This window comes from Sipha flava, unplaced genomic scaffold, assembly GCF_003268045.1.
Source record: "Sipha flava isolate LNK unplaced genomic scaffold, YSA_version1 339_pilon_pilon, whole genome shotgun sequence".
NCBI classification, from domain to species: Eukaryota; Metazoa; Arthropoda; class Insecta; order Hemiptera; family Aphididae; genus Sipha; species Sipha flava.
In genome coordinates, this window is record NW_020273031.1 from 780,920 (window position 1) to 798,204 (window position 17,285).

Here is a 17,285-nt window from a genome sequence, read left to right on the forward strand (position 1 = left end):
ATTGGAATATGTGGGATGTCTAGTTATAAAGTAATTTTAAATTGATGACTGAATATAAGATATGAGTCAAATTTGTAATTATATTTAATAATGCCGATTTTAAATATTTGTTATGTAAAATACATTTTTGCGTTGGTGAAACGAGTGGGTGATTATAATTATTCGTGAAAAGTCTACACTACACTTTATATAAGTGCATCTTAAATGTGCCATCTGAAATTTGAATAAAATCGACTTGTATTCTAAATTCCTCAAATAATAAAATATAAAAAAATATAAAATGTTTACAGTAATAGTTAATTATTGAAATATTATTATGCGTAAAAATTAAAAATTAAATTTCAATATTACCCATTAAATTTTCTTTTTGGATGATCGTAGTATTTTAAAATTTCAACTAAAAATGTGGCAAGTGATTAAAAATCTACGTTATTTGTCCATAAAAAAAAGTCATAACTCACGTTCGTGACAAAAAGATTTTCTACTTTATTTATTATATAAAGGTTGTTATTTTTTAATATATTTTGAATATTATCTTTTATAAAAATATTGGTTTTATTGAATGGACTGATAATACAGAAAAAAACCAATAAATATTATGTCATAGACAATATTTAACCCGTAAAACATCTGAAAATTTCATTAAGTTATTCGTATTGAACAGTTTTGATGAGAAAAGTTTAACAAACCATCTCTATTTACAAAAGATTAACTTTTTTCGATTTAAAAGCTAGTTTGATTGGTAATATCAGAATTTAAAAGCTTTGATAAAATACAAAAACTGTATATTGGACACTTGTCTTCGTTTTGCTATCATTAATGATAGTCGTTCTGCAGTGTAATGTTAAAATTATTTTTTAAACTTCAAACCGATGATAACATCTAATTGGTTCGGTAAACGAAATTATTGTTTGCTTTGTTTTCTACTATGGTTGGATATTATTCATATCGTAAAAAAAAAAATAACAATTCATGTTTTACGAAATGTACTATGCGATTTAAGTAGTCGATGAAATTAAATATTCTTTTAACCTTTGTGTAAACATTTCGATTTTAAACGCCCAAAACCATAAATATTTTTTCAACAGATTACAACACTCGCATGATATTCGCCGTGAAATTAGAAAAGTTACCTTTTACATAATTTCAAATTTCTAAATTTTCCTATTTTGAAATATTCCAAGAAACAAATGATTTTTGATGTATTACTGTGATTATTCATGGAATTTACAGTTATTATAGATAAACTAATCGACGATTTAAATCTAGATATATTTAATAGCTGTCAACAATCAAATTAGATTAATGCCTGTACGGTTTTTAATTATTACCTTGTTGAGCATGCCATTATTTATTTTGCTTAAATGATCAGATTGTAATATAATTGACAGTTTCTTTAGCAATACCCTTAAGTTTCGCATTGAATACATAAATTCAGGGATTATGATCTTTGAAATATTGGTATTGTAAAACGTTGCTGTAGAAGATCGAACAATAATATTTTTGGCTAAACCGAACCGAATACTGATGAGTTATAATCTCACAGTTGTATATAGTTTGTGTATTCGCGAAATCTGTTATAGAAACTATTCATAACAATACGATGTGTTACATTGTTTACTGTAGTTGGAACATTTTTTTCAATGTTACGCTACGCTGTGTTTTATTTCTCAGAAACTCGACATACGGTACATCGTATTTTCATTTTCACTTTTATTTTATTTGTGAAATATCAAGTTTATCACGTTTATGTAATACTAAATTTAATAGTTGATCGAAATCACTGTGGTTCGTTGTAAAAATGTGATCCATGATTGATTAATTTTTTATGGCTATACAATTAAAAAAACGTACATGTATTTTAATTGTAAGACTATACAAAATAATCATATAGGTAAAGATTTTCGAAATATTTTTATTTATTTTTTTTTATATAAAATTCAAGTATTTCGATCAAACATTTTTTGTTAAGCTTTCTATTCAAAACCGTTGAAGAATTTGAAACGATAAAAGTTTGAAGAAATTACTCCAGTTTTTAAATTAAAAATAAAAAATAAATAAATAACAAAGATACATAGTATACCTAAAGTATACATAGGATACATAGGCTACATTGAAGCTCGGTTACTTCAATGTTCAAAGACAAATATTTAAGAAAACCTTCCCGGCCAGCCGTTACTTAAAGTAAACGTGTCGATTTATTGCCAAAAAAAATATGCAAAGCTGCATTGCTTAGAATCCATACGGAAGTTGGGTAGAATTGGTCATGAAATAAAAAATAAATATCACCGATATCGATTGCTAACGAAACGCATTCGAGGGTACATTAACTTAGATCCGACAATATTTCTTCTTTTATAAGTATATCGGATTTAACGTGCTTGCAATTCAGCGTTTTAATCTCGGTAAGGTATAGGTTCAAATTGCCTTATTTCCCTATATAATATAAATCTATTTTTAGATTAACTAAATTTTTTAACACTAATGAAATGAAAATGATAAGAAATTTACCAATAGGCTATAAATATAAATATTATTCCGACAACAATGTAACCACAACATTGTTAAAGAAAAGAAAAGAATAACTGAAAATCATATTTTTGAGATAGTTTTATATTACCTATATATCCTCCCTCACCCAAAATCAAGTTCTAATCACGTCACTGTAACACGGTACGTTTAAATTTATCAAAATCATAGACAACGACGCTCGGACAATATTCCCATCAGATTTACATTAATATTATATACATTATTCATAAGACACTCTTATTCACAGTATATAATAAAAAAAACAATAAATTAAAGTTCAATGTTCCATAAGCGGAAAACACATTGTCACTTGTCAGTCCGATACGTTATTACGGTGACTGCACTATGAATGCTGATAAGGTTACATTTGCGTTATAAGTTTTGTCTTTTTGTCAAGATTATGTAAAGCAAAAACCTGGGGAAAATCTAAACAACATTTTCAGCAAGATGACAAGTACATACAGGTTAAATCGAATTTTCGAAGCAAGAATATATATTGAGTCGAAATTGATGACTGTGCTTTCCTATATGCAGTTCGATTGATCCCGCTGAAAAAAAAAAAAAAAAAATAAACGAAAGATACATCCGACAGTAATCCATGTAAATTGGATGTAATTAAAATAAACGTAAATAAAATGCAATAGCCGAATTTATCCCATGATCGGTTGTACAACGGTAAAATTAAAATATTATTGCTGCGGATTAAATTTTTGTTAACGAATAAATGAGAGTGGTTTTAAACGCATATACGATTTGTAATTAAAATTGGTAGTATGATATTGTACACAAATCGAAGCATTAGTGCAATAATTTTCAGCTAATTTTATTATGGAAACTGTAACTATAATATAATTTTATAAGAAATACCATCATTGGTAATTAGACGTGATTTGAGGTTCACCGGTTGATTGAAATCAGTTTAATAATACGTTGCGAATACATGCGAATTTTAGATTTTTAGCTGATTGATAGAAAACCAAATTGGTTACAATTTTTTTTGGGCTGTGAAAAGTTTACTTTATAAATTGAAAAATTTAAAATAGAATACTACATTTTTTATTTAAGAAAAGTCATTTTTCCTAGTAGTTATCGAGAAAATGCTGAGATACAGCAAAAAAAGTAAAAATAAAAAAATAAAATAATATCAACAAAAGCACCTGTTTTTTTCTTTAACAAAACTTGATTATTCTGATGATCGCTTTTTTATATTTTCATTCGGTTACTGTATCTAGTACAAACTACCACAGTGATATACGTATAAAACTATTAATATAGATACCTATATACTTTCTCTGGTATTTATATATTCTTGCCATATGAGGTAGATTATAATTAGTGTTATTTTTATATAAACACAACAGTGGTATCATTTTCATAAACTATTGTTGTAGTAGTAATATTTTTTGAAATAAAATTTCAAAAAAATGTATAATGAACAAATCTTCATCCCCTATACATTGTGCTCCCCGAGTAAACTTAAATATAAGACCAAAATATATACTTGAGAATTTTTTTTTTTCAATTTTCTTTCCATTTACTATATCTATTGGATATAATTTAATGTAATTTTTTTTCAAGTACCTAAGAAAAATATAATCATAATCGACCTCCACAAAAAAAAAAAAACAAATAATTAAGTTGTATTACAGTGATGCGGTTTCATCAATGTGTATTTCAGCGAATAACGCCAATAAGTGTGTATATACTCATATATATATATATATTTACGTACACGACACATTTCGATACTATTTTAATTAAAATATTTATAAATATATATGTCAAAGTCCACATTCAGTTCAGCGTTAAGAAATTTATAGAAAATGCAGTCGTCCCTCGTCGAAATAAATCGGTATCGAACAGGGTTTCAGGAGGGAAAAACACTAAAGCATATAATTCGTTTGTAAATACAAAACGAGGATATTTTGTTTTAGTTTATTTTAGATTACTCTAAACGAAACCGACTGCTTCTCTAGTCCTCGGAACGATTGAATTAATGAAAAGAAAAAGAAAATGGTCACGTTCTCATCATGACTGTCAGATTTAATGTAACATTTCGTCAGCCTGTTAATAAATAATTCAATCCTAAACGAACTACCGAGCATCTAATTGATTTAAAATGGTTTTGAATGAGACGGAAATACTCACCGAAAACATTGTAGTTCGAATTGGAATTTGATTTGATTAAAACTCAATTGTTTTTCTGACAGGTATAGTATAATTCTTAAATAATATAATACTTACATATTTTAATTTTTAATTACATTAGGTCTGTATAAATCCATAGTTCTTTTGCAATTCTAAAGCTTAGATAGGTAAGAAAATAAATATTGTTACGATTATTACGGATATCATAATATATTTATAATTATTTTATGTTTTGTAATTCTTATAAAAATTAAACAACTACCATTCGGTCAGCACATTATTTTTAATCTTTTATATTTATACGGTAATTGCGGGAAAAATGAAAGTTAAAAATATTTTTCTCATAGAATAAGTTGTTGTGAAGTACAGCTATACTTATTCGTATAGCTGTCCGAAAAATCTATTTTATTTTTATTTTTATTTTTAACGATGGGTTACTCAGTTACGGTTAGTAGGCAATATTAGTTGTGTTGAACGTATACCGCTTGTAATTTTACAGCGAAAGAGATTGTTCATCAACAAAGGTGAGTCATCAGTATTGACAAATGTGCCTAATCCATTTTATGTCTTGTAAAACGAATGACGATTTTCAACGACGACAAACATTGATAAGAGATCAAACAAGACCGAATTAATTAAAATCAATTCCAAATACAATGAGTGGTCGACGGAGAAGGCGCTTGCGTAGTAGTAAGAAGTAAACGAATAAAAGACGACAATTTAGTATTAGTTCGGAAGGAATTATAAGCATTGTTGTAAGAGGAGGAAATGCAATACAAAGGCGACAAAGCGATTAGAAAAATAAATAATAAATATATTACTAATTTAATGGCATATAAGTAACGATTAGTGATGGGAATGAAATCTAGATTCTCCGAAAATCTGGAAAATTCGGATTTCGGATTTTAAGTTGTAAAATCCGAATATTTGGGTTTCACGTTGTGGATTTCTGTATTCTAAATCAGAAACTTAAATTTTTCGTTATAAATTCTTATGTAAATAAACGAACATTTTCTATTTTAAATAAAAATATTATTTTAACTAATGATAACAAATGAATTGTAAAACCATTACATATTTTTGCACTTCATTTTGTATTTAATATATTTATAATAATGTATTTAATAAAAGTATTATTTATTGTGTTTTTTTGGATAAATTATTCTGATACTTATAAATGTTGTTACTAATTTTATGTATAAATTGAATTTAGGTCATAACATCTACATGCTGTTGCGATATTGATAACTATTGTTGTTGTTGTTAAATTTTTGCTTTAAAAGTTTTCCTATAAATATATTAATTCATTAAAAAAAAAAAAAAAAAAAAAATGTGTATTTATCAAGGCTTTAATATAAGGAAACCATAAAAAAATATTAATTCAATGTTTTAAAATCCAAAATCCGGATTACGGATTTCAAATTTCATGAATCCGAATTTTCGAACTTCGGTAAATCCGAATTTTTCCCAACACTAGTAACGATATACATTTACTAAAATCTGTCTCATATTTAATGGAAAATATTGAAGTATAAATTTATAATTTATGGTGTTTTAATCCCATGTTCTATTATAACATAATCGATATTTGTTTTACATTTTATCATTTTATTTATTTTAAATTAAAATAATCACTTTATTTTTTATAATCAAAACAAATTTTAATTTACCATAACAAGACTTTTAAAACAGCAAATATTTTCGTTGTTGCATTCAGATTATATTTTGAATCGTTACAATACAATAACAAATTTAAACACTATGGTAGGACGTAGGTATACAATACTAAATTATTAACACAGTAATATCATTGTAAAATGTTGAAAGGTTTCGATAAAAGTATAGGTAAAAATATTACAATTCCATATTTTTTTAGGCTCCAAAAAGTTATAAATAATTTTTTCATTACCTACAGCGTCGAGGCACTTACTTGGATACAAGTATTTTAACAGTTGAATAATTTAAGCTACGGAATTGATGGACAGTCCAAACAGCTTTGTTGATCAATAAGTGATTACTTGTCGATGAACATTTCCACTATTACTATTGTTTAAATTATTGTTTTCAGCATTTGTGATCCAGGTCTAATGATTATTAATGATAATTACTTGAATTTAGGGCTTAAACTTTAATTAAAGTAAGATTCTCAGATCATTAATCAATCTTGTGCCACTGAAAAATTAAAATCCATATGTTACGCAACATATCCAGAAATATTTAAAGCTTTTTCTCTACTACCTAGTGATAAAAAACAATGTGATCATTCGACGATTATGCAATTATTACCATTTTATCATAGTATAATTTATAAAGCAATTTTTTGCATATTTTTTTAATGTTTTAAGGCTAGAATTATATTAATAATACAAATTATTTTTTTTACTTTTTTTTTTTAGGTAATGTTGGTTCTAAGAAAAGCGTTAAATCCTCGGCAAACCTATTTCGATCTCCGTGTGTCAAATTCTCTCCAGTTTCGTCACCTTGCAAATCTGGCAAGTCCAACAAATATCAAAACCATAACATAGCTAATCGCCGCCGGAGCAGCGATGCAAAAGACTTACGAACCATACATTTAAACGAGTATGATCATTTTTCTCTATTTAGTTCAATTTTTTATCATAACTGATTATAATAAAACTTATACGCACTTTTCATGAATAACGATTTGAAACATCCTTATTTCCTTTACAACTACCTATTCAGCTATACCAGTATTTCCCAACATACATGCTAAGGCCCATAAATGTTCTTCGTATTGAGTAGACAACCCTATAAAAAAAAAAAAAAAACACTAATACTAATTACTAATTATAAGGAATTTTATCATATACTTTAACGTAATTCTGATAAATATAAATATATATTTATCATAAAAATACTTTTTTCGTCTTTAGTTTACGAACAATGACCCATAAAAAATATTTTGCGAACCAATGTTAGGTCGCGATCAAAAGGTTGGGAAACGATGGGCTGTAGAAGTAGTCAAAAAACGTAAAATACCAACGAACGCAATGATTTCAGTATTTTCTTCAACTGAACACGTACGTATTTTTATAAAAGGTTCGACCAAAGATTTATCTCGTTCGAAAAGTAAATATTCAGTTATACTGTGTATAAGATGGGTGTCCGATTTAATTTGAAAACTATTGAACTATTGCTTATTTTTGTTTTTCGTTATTATAATATAGGAGTATTTTATCGATGCGTGAATAATAATAATTATAATATTGTTCAAAGAGTATCTCAAAAATGAAACACACGCAACGTAGTTTATAACATATTCTACACACTTTACTTGATAGTTTGTGTTATATTGACCCACTTAAAATAGAATACACAAATTTCATAAATGTTTTATACACTTTGAGTTCTAGTGTATTTTAATCACGATAAATTATTATTACAATATTATGGCAAACATGTAGCAAATTATTGTCTACATCTATTTTCTGTTTGAATTTAATATAATGTTGAACTAAAAAACACGTAATGAGTAAAAAGGAATGTATTGATCTTAGTACTATTTTTTTTGTTTGTAGTTAACCCTGACTGACACATGTCTCTTACAGTATTTAATTATATAAAAAATGTACGCTGGAAACCGGGAATCTACGAATTCATTGTCCAAACCGACTATTGCATTTGACTTGCCTAAATTATATTATTCAGAAAATAGTTCTTACATACATTCAACATTTACTCTAAATTACAAGTAGATTTCTCAAAATTTCTCAAATATTGAGTGTCACACTGTTGAATTAGATCATCCAGAATTACAATTATAAATATTTTATTACGAACTTCGTACTTTTTTCGTAACTTATTCGTACTTTTAATAAATTAATATTTTGATACCGTTCAAATTTAAGTTGAAATCTTTTTATTTTATTATATTCAAACATTAAATATTATTTTACATCCAAGATTTAGGTTTCGCCAAAGTTAATTTATACTATAATTAATAACTATCATAGTTTATACTTCCGTATTGACAATAATATAATAGATTATAAGTTGATATTTTAATAATACAATTAATTTGAGTTTTAATAAATAATATTCTTGCATTAAATAATTTTTTAAATAAAATTGTAATATAATTTCAAGTAGTTTAGTTGAAAACCATACGTGTTACCTAACTAATGCAAAAATAATATTCTCTATTCATTCAACTATGACAATAAATTAATAATTTAGTTAGAAAATAAAAAAAAATGAAAAAAATTTGAAATTACATATTTTTTTTGACATACTACCATCATAAGAATAATATAATTTTGAGACTGATTTATTTTACAAAAATATTGAATTACAAAATATTTTTATCCACATGGTGGATGTTACATTGATTTATTATCTCTAATTTATTTTTCGTGTTGAACACTAAAGTGGTTTTTTGGATCAATTTATTATAATTAATTAAACTAATTTCAAACTCAACGATGGGGATGTTTAATAATTTCATCGATAATGAAGAATAGAGATTTTTCTTTTTTTTTTATCAAATATAAATACAGATAAAGCCATTAATATTCAACACATGTTTTATTTTTTTTAACCAAACTGTGGAAAATAAACTAATGTTACAACAATGAATTTAGAAAATGTTATTACCATTTCAAATTAGAGTGTAAGAATTTGTCCAATATTAAACTAGACAATATGCGACGAGTACATAAACCACGAAATGCAGGAACGTGTCTAGAAATGTTTTTTGGGCAGGGAGGGAGGTTCATTATTTTTACTACCACGTACCTATTTCAAATGTTTTTATTTGACAAGATAATAATTTTGGTAATAATTAATTTTATAGTACATTAACAATGGATTGTAAAAATAACCTTGGCAAATGTTTATGATATTGAACTTAAACTGTATTAAGCAATAACTTTTTTCTCAATTCGTTAAAATTTCGTCGAGGGGAGACGAGTTTGAACACCCGAATTCCCCGTAGCCTCTGACGAAATGTTTGCGTACATGATAGCGTACGTCTCAAATAAATGTGTTTCATTTCGTTTTACCATAAACGTAATTAACACGAGAGGCAAAGTTGAGACGGACAAATTCTGTATTACATACATATACTTTATGTATATATTGTTTAAAGAAAAAGTAAAGGCAATTATAATCAATGTACTGAATAACATCATATACGTATGATATAAGTGTGGTTTTTATTTTAATAAAAATTAATGGTACATGTGTCTATTGCAAAGTTCAGTTTGTAAATGAACCATACCGTAGGATTTGAATTCGTGCACAATATTCATGAAGCCCTTCGGCAAAACACTTAATTGATTTATTTACAGTGTGCAGAATAGGCTTTGTTATGCAAATCAACGAATTTCAAATAAATTCGAATAGTAATAACTTGTATGACGTTTAAGGTTAAATGTATTTTGACATTAATATAATACATTTTTTGTAACATAAGTTACGATATTGACCGCTCGAATTTTTTATCTTTCTTAAATTTTAAGTAGTATCAACTGAACTTAATTATGTAATTAATAAACACACGTAATGAATTAAATCATCTAAAATTTGCTACAGTCCCAAGTAATATTTTTTTTACCTAACATATGCACAAGTTTAATAGTCATATTATTTTGGAAAGAATTCAGATGTCACAAAGATATACTCGTATAAACGAATATGAATTTTAACTTCAACAGAATCGAATCGGAGAAAACACAAATTATAATAATACTCTGTTGGACAAAATATCAACTGCTTAATGTATAGTATACCTAACGAGAATGAGAGTGCGGGTAATTGCGCTGAAATATGATAACAATCATCTCCATATCGCACTTAAATGTGAATATACACGCGGTCGGTAATTACATCCCCTCGGTATTACATGGATAAATTAATCAAATCGTGGCTAAACACATTCACAGCATATTATTTATAGTAATCACTACGTTGAAAAATATTCCTATTTCCGTTTCGCGGCACACATTACTAAAATAAATGTACATCGATTCAGAAATAATAGTAGGTAAGTTGTAATTATTTTATCGCCTTTATTATACGCGTTAATCTGTACTTGTGAAATGTTCAATGATATTTATTTTGTCGTGAACATTATTCAATTCCTATTAAACATTTATCTAAGTATTTAACGCAAATAATTAAAAATGAAAAATTATATTAGAATTCTGATAATATCACCGGAATTCGTCAGTCACGTTGTATTAGAATAATACGATATTTCGTATGATAATATGGTATACATGATGGCATAGGTGTATAGGATTTAAATTCAAGGGAGGGGGGAGGAATAAATTAAAAACAGGTTTAATTAATATTATAAATTAACTTTACCTGAATAATTGTGATGATTATAATATTTTATTAATTATATAAATTGAAGTGTTGAACATTGTCTAATTTTCGAGGCAGCTCTGTAAAAATTATTGATTATTTTTCAAGGTCTACTGTAATACTTTGATGAATTAACCCGAGTGCTAACCCTGTAAGTCGATTTTCGCTTGCACTATTTCTCAAGTACGATTTCAATCCTTTTAACGTAGAAAAATATTTTTCTGTTGACGCTGTTGATTCCGGTAAAGTTATTAATATTGACACCAAGAACAATATATTTTGTTGTATTTAGTACAACGTACACACGCGCGTATTAAACTCTATAACACAATCAATCAACTATTTTTATTTACACGCGAGCAATTCTGTTTATTGAGTTTAGTTTATAGTACACGGATTAAATAATTCCGCACGTGTGCCGTACTGACCGTAAATTTCTGGAGAGGAGTCGAACCGCCAAAACCCTTTCCTATCCACTGGATAAATATAAGAAAACCTAGATTTTTCGTACTAGACCAAAATATTAACCCTCGTGAAGATCATATTTTATCATGTGGACGGTGATGGAAGTATATAAAGTGATAAAGAAATAAAATGATTGTTTTCAAGGTGAAGTTATTGTAAAGCTCAACAAAGATTTTTACCTAAACTAAATATTAACACTAGAACCATGTGTACGGTAGAATATAAATATAAATATTACCTTTATGGTAAATATTCAAGCGATTATAATTCAAGCGTTTGACTAGGTCATGGTCTAGATCAGTGGTTCCTAACTCGCAAAGGTATTCTATATCGTCCGTTATAATTTTTTAGGAAAAAGGAAAATTATTACAAAACATGATATTTTATTGAAATATATTAATTTTTATAATTATTTTAAACATTTCAAATACACATTAATAGAACAACTAAAAAAATATTTAAAGATGTCGTGCGTTTATTTTTAATGTGAAATTTGAGCTTATGTTTCATTTACTATTAATGAAAAATCTTGTTGGAATTTGATTGTTCCAATCCTCAAAATGTAATGAATATGTTTATCATTCATCCATCTCATCCATAATCTATGAACTGATTTTGCTTGTTTCATTCGTGTAAATTATTGTTCGCATAGATACGTTCAGTGCAATACAGTTGCCATTTTCATTATAATGTTTTTCAAAGCAGGGAAATCTTCATGTGTAGGTTTTGAATATAATTTTAAAATATAATTTTTTTTTACATTTTTTTAATTATATCATAGTAAAATTTGTTATCAACTCAATTAGTTGAAAATAAATGTCGATATAATAATCATCAATATTAAATGAATTTTATAAAGATTTTTCGTGTAATTTATTATAATTATTTCCAAAGAGAACCTGCTAATAAACAATAAATTTCATATTTGAGGTATAAATATAGATTATATTCGCTCGGAGATAATTGTTAATCGAAGTGGCTCGACGGGGAAAAAATGTTGGGCATCATTGATCCTGCTGATCGAAGAAGTATATAGTTTTGCTTCTGAGTTATGACGGTAAAGTTATGAATTTACCCAAGTTTCCGAGTTTACACGAAATAATAATCAATAATCAACAAAAGTATAAAAACACATTCTAATTGAAATTAGTTTTAACTCGTCGAGTTTCTTACACGTATTCACAGTTATAGGCTTTTAAGATGTACGCGTATATTTCGCAAAGTGAATTGACGCAATGTGTATGTCGGTGCTGTTTTAATTATACGTAACAATAACGATAGCGTTGAACTCGGTGCGTTCGGTTTAAGGGTTTAAGTACTATATTTCACAAGCTTCGCGTGTACACCATCGACGTGCTACGACGGCGGGACAAAACTTATGCACGGGAAACTATTTAATTACGTACGAATACGATTGCTTTCGGCGAAGGCACGGATAAGTATGCATTCCGCTGGCTCGTCGCGAGATCGCCGTCAAACAATACGATTCGAACGCGATCGTGTTTCCCGTGTGTGTGGTACGTACGCGGTACAGCGATTCCACGACGACCGTACACAGGGATCGTTGCGCGAAAAATACGACAACGATCGGGGACGAAGTATAATTTGGTAGGGGTAGGGGCAGAAGGTTAACTCGTGCATTTGCCACGGTCTGGAGTTCAGCTGTTCCAGAAGTCGTCAAAGTACGTATTTTATAAATCCGTCGTTACACGTTTTAAATTAGAAAAATGAGACGTGTACCAAATGCAAATCGTCATATTTTAAGACTGGTCTGACGTCCCTCCTCCTCCCCCGACACGTTAATCGGCACTTTGGTGAAACGAGTCGCCGACTCTGCGATTTAATAAAAGCATGCCCTACTTTAGAAAAAAAAACGGAAATTACGCCACCGGTACGGGCATAACGGGTAGCTGTCCCGATCGTCCGGTCTTCGCGTGGGCTACTGCGGTTTTTAAACTTTATCTTTGTGTAAAATCACAACTGTCTAGTGAGAAAAGTTCACTTCCGTGCTGCGATCCGTCCCTGCGAACAATGTCGCTGAAAAAAAATCTCGTTTCGGATTCGACAATTTTCGAAAGAGAAATCAATCTAAGGATTTCGGTAGTTTTGTCGCTCACTATTATGCTACGATCAACGTGCTCATTAGGAAGAAAACTATAAAATATTTACAGGAAACAAAACGTGCAACAGATGCCTACATATTATACATACTCGTATACTGTATATTATTATCTCGAGTACAACTATTTCGCAATGGTAAGCTCATTTTCTCGGTTTAATACGTACAAGTCTTATTTAAATGTTTAATGTTTTATTAAATTTACCCATTTTTATTATAAATCTCGTAAGTTTATTTGTATCGTAAATTTAAATAGTCTGGTTTATTTTTATACTGAATTCTATGGTGTGTATTTTGGCAATACGCATGGAGGGCAGCTCACTTTCAAATAATAGTTTCTCTCCCTATAATATTTTTATAAACACATGTAGTACAATTAATCTCGTGTGAGCGTAGTGTAAAAGGAAAACTATGAGTTCCCGTAAACGAGCGTCGATTTAGTTTCGAATAGGAGTATGGAAGGACAGTAAACATTTCCAGCAAAAGTTTGCTTACAAAAATACTTCTTATATGCTACTTAATGTTAAATAATTACGATAAATGAAAAAAATAAATCATATAATAATATGAATAATTTATTCTTTACGCACCATCAATTGGATTTGGTGACTGAAATATGTATACGACTTAGCAATTTTACGTCACCAGTTATTACTTTCACCGGGTTTAAATTAATAATTTTTTGTCGAAAAAACCAAAGGTATTCTTAGTGCCTTAGATTTATTGCAATACAAACTACAATGATTAAACGTCGTCGTTGTCATAAATCTATCAACGCATTCAACTTCAGTGACCAGATAATTTCATTGTACGGCCACGCAGGATGAATATGTGATCAAATGGATCCATCCAATGGAAACTATCTTCACGGAAAATTCGCCTTTTTATTTTATTTTCTACACCGTATTCTGTTCGTTCGTCGTATTTGATGTATGTACGATTCGCAATTGATGATCGATCGCGGCACGTATAGATGATAAGTGCATTAATCGTCGCACGGGCTTTTCGGTTTTGTTACTTGCTTTTATCTGATAGATTTGAATTAGTCGACGATAGGAGCAACAGTAAATAAATACAAATAAAGTCGCTTTTAACCCTGATAAATCTGAACGTTGCTGCTCATGTCTTGTACGAGTGTCACGTTTTGACACATGCCTATACTTTATTGACTCTCCCCAGAATTCCTTGCTATCCTTGCTATAATATTGATAACAGATACATAAACGCTTTTTTAGTGTGTATATATATTTGTCATGTTTTCTTAATTCAAGACACAATAACGTAACAATTAGTACAAGGATATTCTTATGTTAATAAAATACAAATTCTGATAAATATACATTTTTTTCTTGGAACATTTTTATTTAAAATTAATATTCATATTAATAATCATATCATGTCCACGTTATAAACACATGATTAGTGTCGAAAAAAAAAAAAATAATAATTTGTATTATTTATTATTTGTTAGCTTACGCCTAAAAATTCCGTTAATTCATACTCTCTCTCACACGCAAGTGTCACGTCTTATTACTAAATGCTATTACGCTGATTTATATTATTTTTGTTTCGTGTTATGGTAAAATAATTTTTTTTTTTTTTTTTAGTGATAAAATCTTAGCTTAATTATTTATACGAATAAATTTGTCTTATAACAAATCTTTGATTTACTCAAGTGATCATGCGATAAGGTTTTTAATTAGTTAAAGTATATTGATCTCAAAATATATGTATTTAGCACTTTTAAAAGGTTTTTCTTTTTCTAAAATAACAACATTTAACATAAATTCATTAGACCTATGATCACATAATGTTATTGATTTAGTTATTACGTAGAAACTTTTTTGTACGCGAAAAAATGAGGAAAAAAACAGTTACGCGGTCGGCTGTCGAACATTCGTGACACAGCCGTTACCGATATTACTATCGCCCGATGGTGTTTGATTTTTAAAAGAACTGCACAAATGAAATTCTGTTATTCGAAATAATTTTTAATATCATAATTGACGTATTGTTGTTGGGCCAAAAATTAAATATGTAATAATATTTTTTAAATTTAATCAAGTTTCCAAGAATTTTTCGTGCATACGTTCCTTAATTTAAATTTGGCAAACGAAAAAATATAAAAACTTTATCGGTTAATCTATCAATCATATTTCCTTAGTATTTTATAATTAACCCTCAAATATAATTGAATAATATTTGGTTCCAAGTGGGTTAATCCAGTGATTCTAAAAAAACTCAGGGCATTTGTATTAGATCTAAACCAATATATGTATTTTGTAACAAATCATAAAAGTACCTACGAGTACAATTTTATGCTATTAGCTGAATTATTTTGATCTATCCGATAAATAATTACTTTATTAAATTAAAGCAAATACTTAATCTAAACTGCACAATTTTAGGTTAAAAGAAAAGCGCACAATTCTCGTATAATCTAATGGTATTATTTGTGTTTATTCATACTACATAAATTTACATATTCCTGAAACTTAAATTATTAAAATTCATATATCAAACAAAAATAAAGTATCCCCTAGGTAATCAAAAAGTAAATAAATACATTGAGTCAAGAGCCCAAAAGTGTTTCGACCCTTAAAAATTAAATTTTCCCAAAAATCTCACATCTTTAATGTAACAGAAACCACAAAATAAAATTTCAAGTTCAAAAGTTTCATCAACTTTGTTAGGTAGTGAGTATTTTAATTTTAATATATAGTTCATATATTTTGTCATTTTTGAGATGTAGTGATAAGTGTGTGAGTAGTATGCACATAGTTATTACTTATAAGTTATTAAAAACTAAGTTTATGTTGATGGAATTATGAAAAGTTTTGAATGGTTTTATAGTATTCGATTGTAACAGTAATTAACTCTCTTTAATTAATTACCATAATCAACATCTATCAGCTGTCGTTAAACACGTCTTATTTGTTGTCTCATTTCGTATAAACTATTATTTATGGTTTTGAAATTATGGATTTCATAATATATAAAAATAATATTTTTTTCTTTTTCTTCGTGTTCACAATTCTTTAACCAAACTCTGGTGAAATAACATTAAATTATGTAATTAAGTTATTATAGATTTAACAAAAAAAATTGTGAAATTTTGATATTTTAGAAAAGAAAAAACTAATCAAAACACAATCAAATAAAAAAAAAAAACGTGGATATTTTATTTTCGACAGGTTGGCGTTCAATGATTCTTCAATATCATTAATTTTGAGCCACAGTCCCACCGGGTGGTCTCCATTTTGGCCAATGTTACTTTTCGAGTTAAGCTTACCGTTCCCTTTTCGTCCAGTACATTTTCTATTATATTTATAGTATTGACATCTGAACTTATTCATTTTCATATTTAATATTATGTGATCTTTTGATAAAAAATATTACATATATATGTGAGAATGAATAATAAAATAAAAGAGTTATTACAAAATATATTACAACATATTACATTATTTGAATAAAAATTAATATAGTCTTATAATAACTATATAATAATAATAATAATAATAATATACATTAGATAGTATGGAAAACATAAGGTACAACATTTAAAACCTATAGATAATTGTGAGTTAGTTACTTTAAAAAGTAACAAGTTACTCTATTCATTAGAAATTACTTAATATGATGAAATTAATTTCACGTTACTCAAATGAAAATTGTAATAAAATTCATA

General features: G+C 27.8%; 1 protein-coding gene across 2 annotated transcripts in view; it reads left to right on the plus strand.

The window, feature by feature from the left end:
• Window positions 1-17,285, plus strand: part of LOC112687252 (ankyrin repeat and fibronectin type-III domain-containing protein 1) — a 152,607-nt gene that overhangs the window by 52,551 nt on the left and 82,771 nt on the right. For both annotated transcript variants that reach the window (XM_025559858.1, XM_025559859.1), the window contains one exon: window positions 7,077-7,260. In XM_025559858.1, coding sequence (XP_025415643.1) covers window positions 7,077-7,260 — 184 coding nt within the window. The remainder of the gene's footprint in view (window positions 1-7,076; window positions 7,261-17,285) is intronic.